At 34.6% G+C, this 9,809-nt stretch overlaps 1 protein-coding gene across 1 annotated transcript; it reads left to right on the top strand.

The window, feature by feature from the left end:
• The first annotated feature begins 15 nt into the window (after positions 1-15).
• Positions 16-7,920, top strand: pex3 (peroxisomal biogenesis factor 3). The gene is made up of 12 exons (XM_067383147.1): positions 16-206; positions 564-695; positions 777-858; positions 951-994; positions 2,751-2,872; positions 2,970-3,036; positions 3,156-3,210; positions 3,335-3,485; positions 4,436-4,506; positions 4,678-4,800; positions 6,584-6,680; positions 6,774-7,920. The coding sequence occupies exons 1-12, from the start codon at positions 134-136 to the stop codon at positions 6,855-6,857; spliced, it is 1,101 nt and encodes a 366-aa protein (XP_067239248.1). The 5' UTR covers positions 16-133; the 3' UTR covers positions 6,858-7,920.
• The last annotated feature ends 1,889 nt before the right edge of the window (positions 7,921-9,809 follow it).

Raw genomic sequence — 9,809 nt, forward strand, 5'->3', positions numbered from 1 at the left:
TTTGCTGCTGCTAACATGAGAAGTTATTGCCATGTAGCATTGTGCTAGCTAGTGAGTTACGTCTAAACACGCTCCTGCATCTAGTTTTTCGTGTGTGTGTTCTTTCTTTTGTGGTGTCAAGTCTATTTTTAAAATGTTGAGTTCTACATGGAATTTCATCAAACGCCATAAGAGGAAATTCATCTTCACTGGGGTTTTTGTTGGAGGTAACGTGGGCAGCTAGACCACCTGCATGCTTATAGTTCAGAGATTTTTAGCTTGGTGTGACTGTGCATTAAATATTTCTTGTTTTTAATAGATGAATAAAAATACTTGTAGCTATAATATCTTGTATACAGTTTAACATGTTATGACAGTGTTGTCAAGCATTTCCACATTATATTCATTAATCTCAGCTCACCTGTCACCTAGATTTTCTAATGGCAAAGTCGATATGGACTTTACCCTAGTATTTTTATCCAGCAGAATTTTTTTTTTTTATTACTGAATTGATCTTGCATATTGCATATCACTTTCTTAGCATGTATATAATATTGTAATGTATTCTAAAACTTAATTCCCAGGTGTCTATCTACTTGGTAAATATGCACAAAGAAAAATTCAGGAGATGCAGGAGCGAGAGGCAGCTGAATACATTGCTCAAGCTCGGAGACAGTTTCATTTTGAAAGCAACCAGAGGACATGTAACATGACAGGTAAAAAAAAAAAGACATTATCAGTTCATGAGGGTGATGTTTGTTCTGCTTGATGTATGTAATTGTGTCTTTTATTTGTAGTATTATCAATGCTCCCCACTCTCCGAGAGGCAATCATACATCATCTGAACTCAGAGAGCCTCACCGCTTTGCTGAAGACCAAGTGAGTCATTATTTATGTACATTATAGATGATTATCTACATTATAAAATCAAAGAATATAACTGACATAAGTGATCATGTCTTCCCACACAGGCCAGCCAATAAACTTGAAATCTGGGAGGACCTAAAGATTATTAGTGAGTTTCTTTTTTTATAGTTTCCAAATGTTTTCAGTATAAAATCAAAATTGATCCTATTTACTTTATTAATGCAAATCTTATTGTGAACTATCGATTTGTGTACTTTATTCATAAGAAAAAGAAAAAAAATTCTTTGCTATATGTTTCTTTTTGTTGAGTTACGGCAATTTAATGTAGCTTTTTCTGAGGAAAAACTACAGTTCAAAGGTATGGTGTCAGTAAGATTTTTATTAAAGAAATTAATACTTTTATTCAGCAAGGAGGATGCATTAAATTGATCAAAAGTGACAGTAAAGACATTTACATTGTTACAAAAGATTTCTATTTCAAATAAAATCTGTTTGAACTTTCTATTCATCAGAGAATCCTGAAAAAACTGCACCACCATTTCTACAAAAATATTAAGCAGCACAACTGTTTTCAAAATTGATAATAAAGATATTTCTTGAGCAGCAAATCAGCATATTAGAATAATTTTTAAAGGATCATGTGACAATCATCTGAAAATTCGGTTTTGCCTTCACAGGAGTAATATATTACATTTTAAAATATATTAAAATAGAAAACATTTTTTAAAAATTGTAATAATATTTCACGATATATTTTTAACTGTATTTTTGATCAAATAAATGAAAACTTCTTTCAAAAACATTAATAAATCTTACCAACCCCAAACTTTTGAATGGTATTAAAGGTGCTAAAGAGGATGTTTTGTTTTTTCCACCCCTGGGAGTCAGCCAACATTGGCTTAATGTAGCACCATCTTGTATATGTTACACATTACCACGCTTGCTTGTACAGCTTATTTTTAACCACTTCTCTTTTTTTTCTGTGCTTCTAATATGTAAAGCTGCTTTGAAACAATTACCAATTGTAAAAAGCACTATATAAATAAATTTGACTTGACTTGACTTTTATACATTTTTGCAGTATTACTTGAAACTGTCTTTACTAACTGATAAAAGACTATTTATTAGGTGCACTGAAATGAATAATATTAATATACATCATCTGAGCACGAGGTAGGGCCTTAAAAACATCAGCCAATCGTTTACGCGATCATCACGTAAACGATTGGCCCTCTGGCTTGTCAATCACTTCCGTGACATTCCTTGTGAGAGACGTGCGCGGATTGGCCCTCTGGCTTGTCAATCACTGCCGTGACGTTCCTTGTGAGAGATGAGCACGGCTGTGCTCTCCAGTAACTTTCCACACTCCACAGGCGCCGCATGCAATGTTTTTGTCAGGAGACAGGAGTAACAGCTGCAGATTATGAGTTACCTGCGGTGAGTCCGACATAATGAATCCAATAACACGACACAGCGAATGCCGGTGGTAAACACTCGTGTTCCAGCACTCGTGCACGAGTTTTGGGAGGGGGGTTGTTCTTACGCATGCGCTCATTTCAAAAACTCAGTAACAGTCTTTGGTTTCTCAGTCGACGAAAAGATCCTCTTTAGCACCTTTAAAAAGTCAAATGTAATCACATTTCTTTTTCCATTGACATCATGTGGGTTATTGGAAAATGTTGAGTAGTGACCAAAGAGTTATGGCATTGTTTTGGCTCAGTTCTCATGTGGAACACCCACTTCTCACAAATCAAATAGATTCCCACCCTACAATTTTTAGTTGAATGTCCTGTTTCACAATACATCACATTATGGAAGTAAAATGGGTTATGAACAGAAATCCTAGTTGACTAATCAAACTCTCATCCATTCCTTGTTCTAAAACAATGGTCTCCGCCCTCCAGGTTTTACCCGCAGCATTGTGGCAGTTTACAGCACTTGCATGCTGGTGGTGTTACTCAGAGTTCAACTCAACATTATTGGTGGCTACCTGTACCTGGACAACTCTGTGACAAAGAATGGAACGGTATGTCAGGGCTTGGTGTTTGAAAGGCAAAGCAGCATCATTTTACTATGTTATAGCATGTAATAGTTAACACATTTCTCTTGTACTGCTACTTTAGACCCCCTTCGCCCCTCCTGATGTTCAACAACAATATCTGTCAAGTATCCAACACCTTCTTGGAGAAGGTGAGGACAATGTCAGATCTGTATAAGAGCGTCTAATCTGTATTATAGTTTAATCCTCTGTTCATGCTTGCCATATGCTCTATAGTTTACAACAATGTTCCTTTTTTCTGTCTTTTCAGGGCTCATTGAACTGATAACTGTGGTGAAGAAAGCTGTCCAGGAAGTTCTTGGAACGTACGCTGAGTGATTGATTGAATGAATTTGAATCTAGTCATCCCATACTTGTGGCTTTATTTGCCATTGCAGCTATTGAGCTGTGTCAGTCTTCCTCAGCTAACTGCTGTCCGTGTCTCCTCAGGGTGTCTCTGAAGCAGAGTCTGTCCCTACAAGACTTGGAGCAACAGTTAACTCAGATCAGACAGTTAGTGGAGGAGGGTTGTGCTTCCTCTAAACACAAAAGTCTTTCCTGGTACATGATGCCTGATGAAGAGAACACGCTAGCATCACAGGTATATCATTTATTATTTAATTGTAATTGTATTTATTGATATCGGAGCTGCACGATTAATCGTTGAAAGATCATGATCTCGATTCAGAAAGCCACGCGATCTTATTCCTAAAAGACAATGATTCGGCTATGTCTTATAAACTTTTGACAAGTACGATCACAGCAGAACATTAAAATCTGCGCTGCCGCTGAGCCAGAGAGAGCAGTTGTCATGTGTAGGTATAAAATAGATTCACAAACACACAGTGTCATTCTGTCTTATCACAGAAGAACTGGGATAAAAGTTTATAGCTCGGATATAAACACTTCATCTACAGTAGCGATCAAAAAAGAGTAAATCACCTTTTGAAAGTAACTTGATCCTTCAAATCGTTAGCCTCATAGCATAATTGCCCAAAATAATTTGGCCAAAAAATGACTTAGGCAATTATGCTATGAGGCTAACGAAATAAAGATTGTACCAATTACGTCGTTACACCAGTAGGTGGCGACAAGTGGCTGTTAAAAATGAATTTGTCATGGAATCATTGTCAAGAGATTCATTCAAAAACGCTGATTCATCCAGTAATGAAACAAGTGAAGCCTTTAGTGAAGTGAGTCATTGAATCATTCATTCAATCTTTTTGTTGTTGTTGTGAATTTTTCATTCAAATTAAATATATTTTTAATAGACTGCAGCAATTAACATTTTGTCAGAACCTCTAGTAAATTATGTTATTTTGTTTAATTGTCCAAACAAAAATAAAAAAATAAATATATATATATATATATATATATGTGTGTGTGTGTGTGTGTGTTTATTTTCTTTTTTCTCATATATATAAAATTTATTTTGTGTTATAAACTTCATTTAAATATTTTATAAATGTATATAAAATTAATACTATTTTTTTTGGCTGTTTTTATATATTTATTTATTTATTTATATATAATTTTATTTTCTTCTCCTAGGCCTGTGGTCTCACAGAAAATGATGTCACAACAATAAAGCTGCTGAATGAAACCAGAGATATGCTTGAAAGGTGAGGGAAATCATGGCACCTATATAAACCTATAGAATTGAAAATAAAAAAGTTAGGATTGTCAAAAGTAATTAATTCACATGATTTATTTTCATTACTTCAGCATTGGCACATTTGGACATCATTGAGCTCTGTAGCTAGATACTAATTGCATCTAAACTTTGTTTTCAGTCCAGACTTCAATACTGTACTCCGTACTTGCTTGAGCCGAGGCTTTATCCGATTCCTAGACAACATGGCAGAGTTTTTCCGACCCCAACAGGGAGACTCCACCCCCTCCAGTACATCTGATCGGTAAGTTTCCATGCATTTAATTTTATTCAGGAAAGTATATATATTTGGACAATTAAACCACATTTTAAAATGTATTAATGTATTTGCATTTATATTACAAAATATCAAATCTGTGGAAGCTTGAAGTAAGAGAGAGTAAGAAGTAAGAGAGGGAAAAGTAAAAAATGTGAGATAAAAAGTTGCAATTAGCTCCTTTTTTTTATGCATTGGCTTATAGGTACACTTTGAAACTTTTTTTTTTCTTTCTCTTTTTTTTCAAAAACAAAATTGAAATAGAGTATATATAGCATCAATCTTTCTTCCAAAACATGTTTTTTTTTTTTTGTCTTACCCTGATTGACTATGGTAAGCTCATTATAAGTGTTATTATAACCTGATGGGATGTTTTTCGCAAGAATTGGATACGTCACTCGTGTGTGTCTCGTCATATCTGCAAATAGAGAAAAGTTGCTCCGGTTACTTTGGTGCGGGAGTGGCATAGGTTAGCTGTCACAAATGAGGAGGATCATTTCTTTATGGTTGTTGTAGCACTTTGCTGGAATTAATGGGTTAGTTCACCCAAAATGAAAATTCTGTCATTAATTACTCACCGTCATGCCGTTCCACACCCGTAAGACCTTCGTTCATCTTCAGAACACAAATTAAGATATTTTTGTTGAAATCCGAAGGCTTAGTGAGGCCAGCATTGCCAGCAATGACATTTCCTCTCAAGATCCATTAATGTACTGAAAACATATTTAAATCGGTTCATGTGAGTACAGTGGTTTAATATTAATATTATAAAGCGAGGAGAATATTTTTGGAGCGCCAAAAAAACAAAATAACGACTTATTTAGTGATGGCCGATTTCAAAACGCTGCTTCAAGATGCTTTGGAGCATAATGAATCAGTGTATCGAATCATGATTCGGATGGCCTGTCAAACTGCCAACGGCTAAAATCACGTGACTTTGGTGCTCCAAACCGCTAATTTGACACGCTGATTCATTTGTGCTCCGAATCTTCCTGAAGCAGTGTTTTGAAATCGGCCATCACTAAATAAGTCGTTATTTAGTTTTTTTGGCGCACAAAAAATATTCTCTTCACTTTATAATATTAATATTGAACCACTGAACTCACATGAACCGATTTAAATATGTTTTTAGTGCCTTTATGGATCTTGAGAGATGAAAGTGTCATTGCTCCCTATGCAGGCCTCACGGAGCCATCAGATTTCAACTAAAATATCTCAATTTGCATTCCGATGATTAATGAAGGTCTTACAGGTGTGAAACGGCATGATGGTGAGTAATTAATGATAGAATTTTCATTTTTGGGTGAACTAACCCTTTAATTTTCAAGGAAGTACTGTGTCTATGAATGGTATAGCTACAGTAACGTCTTCAGCTAGTCAGCTTGAGATCCTTTCCATCTGAACTGGTTATATCTCTTAAGCCTAGCAGTGAATATTTTATGAGCAGTAGGATAACCATATTCATCTGCACAGTCACGCAGAGCTGAAGTACAACCAAAACAATGTTCTTTCACAAAATGCATGAAGTTTTCTTTTTTAGCCACCAGAGGGCAAAAAGGTGCATAGTGTACCTTTTTAAACAAGTTTCATTCAAACCAGTTACCATTTGTTTTCAAGATCATGGAATTTTAAAATGACAATTTCCAGACCTGGAAAATTTAGCACAGATTTTAGCACTTTCATCCCAAGGCCAGTATATTACGGGTCTGCAAACAATATTTATGATGATGAAAAAAGATAATCAGTGCTGCTTTTCATGATTTTCTTCCAGACTATCGCATGTAAGCCTCCCATTAGCCAAAATCATTCCCATCATCAACGGACAGATACATTCAATATGCAGTGAAATACCTAGTCACTTTGTCCAGGTGAGAACCTGCATATGCATTGACACATTTTGACTACCACGTGGCATAAAAGCCCACGCACACCAATGTAAATTGTTTTCTTTCTTGTTTTAGGATCTCTTGTTGATAGATCAGGTGAAAGAGTTTGCCGCCAATGTGTACGAAACGTTCAGCACCCCTCAGGAAGTTCAGAAGTGAGCACGGGACTGAGTGACATGTGAACTTGTGAAAGTCTAACACCTTACAAACCTACTTTAAAGAAACTCTCACGCTGTGCAGCACAGAATTGTCCTCCTCGCACACACTAAAATCGACCCAGGAAAAGGAACTCGTGGCTGTTCCGAGAGACGAGTGATAGCTTCTTATGACCTGCTAGCTGTATGTTGTGACCCCCTTAACCTTGTCCCAGGCATGCCAAGGTTTTTACAGGCTATAAATAAACCGTAGTAAATTTTATTTATTTTTTAATCCCTGTAGCATAACATTCTCATTAAGTAACTCTCACAAAGTGGAAAAAAATCATATTGGAATGCAGTATCTGCAGTATGGACTTCAAAGAATGAATTGTAGACATTTTGTATATTATATCTCTGAACCTAATGTTGCAGCTGCTGGAACAAAACCCATGGCCACCTTTGCAACAGTAACAATGCATGATTTTTGCACTGCTACTGGTTAATAAATGCATATTTTGGGAGTATTTTCATTTGTATTGACTTTAATATTTCAATGGTTCTACTAATTGTAATAGGAATTGTTGGACTGTCATTTTTGTTTGGCAAATTCTTACAGGTTGTATGTAGTATGCTGTTCTTTTTGTAAAATGACCCGTGAATGTTAATAAATAATGCGAGTGATAATACTTTTAAAATAATATTTTTAATGGCTTTTCAAATTTGAAATTGTACCAACAGGCGGCTATATTACAGTAAAAAAAAAAGGATGTTTGTTTTGGTTCTTCTCTTCCTCGTATGTGAAGTAAATCTTGCTGGTTCCTCTAGAGGGCAGCACATATCTACAATTGAGTTCATAGCAACTAAACAATTAGGTCACATCGTGGTCTAACAATAAGCTTTCTCACCAGTTAAAGTACAAAAATAAAATAAGGGAAGATATTAAGTAATATCTGACAGAATGAGATGCCTAAACATGAGAGAAGCATATGACGACTGCTCTTGCACAAAACACCACCCTTTTGATGCAACTTCCTTATACACTAAAAAAAAAAAAAAAAAAATCTAATCTGCTTTGAATGAGAGCATATGCCACCCCTTACGTAATGTTCTGGAAATAATTGAATGCATACATTTATAATAAACAATCTAATTGTTCACATCATGACACTGCATAATCTTTTGTCAATTCATATCATTATGGTATTTGGGTTACACTTTATTTTTAAGGTGTCCTTGTTACAGTGAAATTACACATTTAAGTGCCAAGTAATAAGTACATGTACTTACTATAGGGTTAGGATTGGTTTAGGGTTAGTTGCATGTAATTTACAGTTATTACTAACTACATGTAACATGTGTAACAATGACACTGTAGAATAAAGTGTTACCCATATTTGTTTAACATGTTATGGCCTCTAAATCAAGAATGTTTTCATTTATCGTCTACATATGAAAAACCAACAGTTCAAAAGTTTAGGGTCGGTCAAAGATTTTTTTTAAATAATGTATTTGATTCTTGTGATGGCAAAGCTGAATTTTCAGCAGTCATTACTCATGATCCTTCAGAAATGATTCTCATATGCTACAATGATAGTTTAGTAGCTGCACTATGCTCAGTTCCATTTGAATCCATGAAGTCAAAAATAATTAATTTGTAGGGGTGAGAAAATTAATTTTATTTGGCAAAAGTCAAACAATCTGTATCGGTGTGAAATTATCTGAAGTGTGAAATTATAGTTTTTATTAATATTTAAATTTTTATTTATAAAAAATGTTTATTAATATTTTTAAGTGTTAGTATTTTTGAATTTTTGTTATTTTTTAATATTTTTTGTTATTTTTAAATATGTCTATAGTGTTTTTTTTTGTTTGTTTGTTTTTTGTTCATTTAGTACATCAAGTTTAACTAAATTAAAATGAGAAAATTATGCTTTGGCAAATAATTTAAATAAAATAAGTAAGTTTTTAATATTTTATTTTAGTTCAATTAACATTTTATTTCAAGTAATGAAAATGTTTTTTGGTAACACTTCAAAGTAAGATTTCATTAGTTAGCATTAGTTAACTACTTTAGTTAAAAAGAAATAAATACTTCTACAGCATTTATTAATCTTAATGTTAATTTCAACATTTAGTTAATACATTATTAACTAACATTAACAAAGATTAATAAATGCTGCAATAAATGTATTCTTAATTAATTTTTTTGTTGTTTTTTTGTCAATGGTCACCAAAAACGGTTTGGTTACCAACATTTTTAAAACATACCTTCTTCCGCAGAAAGAAGTTTTGGAATGACATGAGGGTGAGTAAATGATGACAGAATGTTCATTTTTCAACATCAACTACCCCTTGACACTTATACAATGCTTTAGATAAGGAAGCGTTTGTGGGATGTCCTGTCAGGTTCTGAGGTTTTGAGCACAAGCATTTGGAGAAAACAAGTAAATTACATCATATTGAGGCATCAGGCAGCTATGTAGGTCAGCTCGTGGCTAAAGCAATACCGATACCTACAGGATGAAAAGGAGATGTAGTGATTTAAAGGTTATAAAAAATATGACGTCAATTCGCCGATGATTATGGGCTAGACAAGTGAAACTGCATTGGTGATGCTTATGACAGTTTGTTTGACAAGGGTGAGCTATTTATAGAGTAAAGAGCAAAATAGGCTCATTGTTGCATAAGCCGCTTGAATGTGCTGAATAACTATGATGGTGTTTTCCACTGCACACTGCACATGTAGCACCTCCAGTCACATGACTCGCTCTGGGCTCAGCGTGCTCTTTGTTGTGCACCAGCAAACAGGAAATTCCCCTTCATCACATGACTTGGGTCTCTGATTCTGTCCCGTGACCTTTTTACCGAAACTGTTTACATCAAATCCAGGAATATAAAGGAAACATCTTCTTGTAATCATTAAAGGATTAAATAACAAATTATCATTGTTTGCTGATGATAGCCCACATAATAC

Source organism: Chanodichthys erythropterus, chromosome 4, assembly GCF_024489055.1.
Source record: "Chanodichthys erythropterus isolate Z2021 chromosome 4, ASM2448905v1, whole genome shotgun sequence".
Lineage (NCBI taxonomy): Eukaryota > Metazoa > Chordata > Actinopteri > Cypriniformes > Xenocyprididae > Chanodichthys > Chanodichthys erythropterus.

What these genes read in the sequence shown, in the direction of transcription:
- pex3 (XM_067383147.1), top strand. Translation starts at nt 134, where the DNA reads ATGTTGAGTTCTACATGGAATTTCATCAAACGCCATAAGAGGAAATTC. An exon ending in ACCGCTTTGCTGAAGACCAA is followed by an intron (nt 859 to 950) that starts GTGAGTCATTAT and finishes CTTCCCACACAG; the next exon opens with GCCAGCCAATAAACTTGAAA. An exon ending in GGAGGACCTAAAGATTATTA is followed by an intron (nt 995 to 2,750) that starts GTGAGTTTCTTT and finishes TCCGCCCTCCAG; the next exon opens with GTTTTACCCGCAGCATTGTG.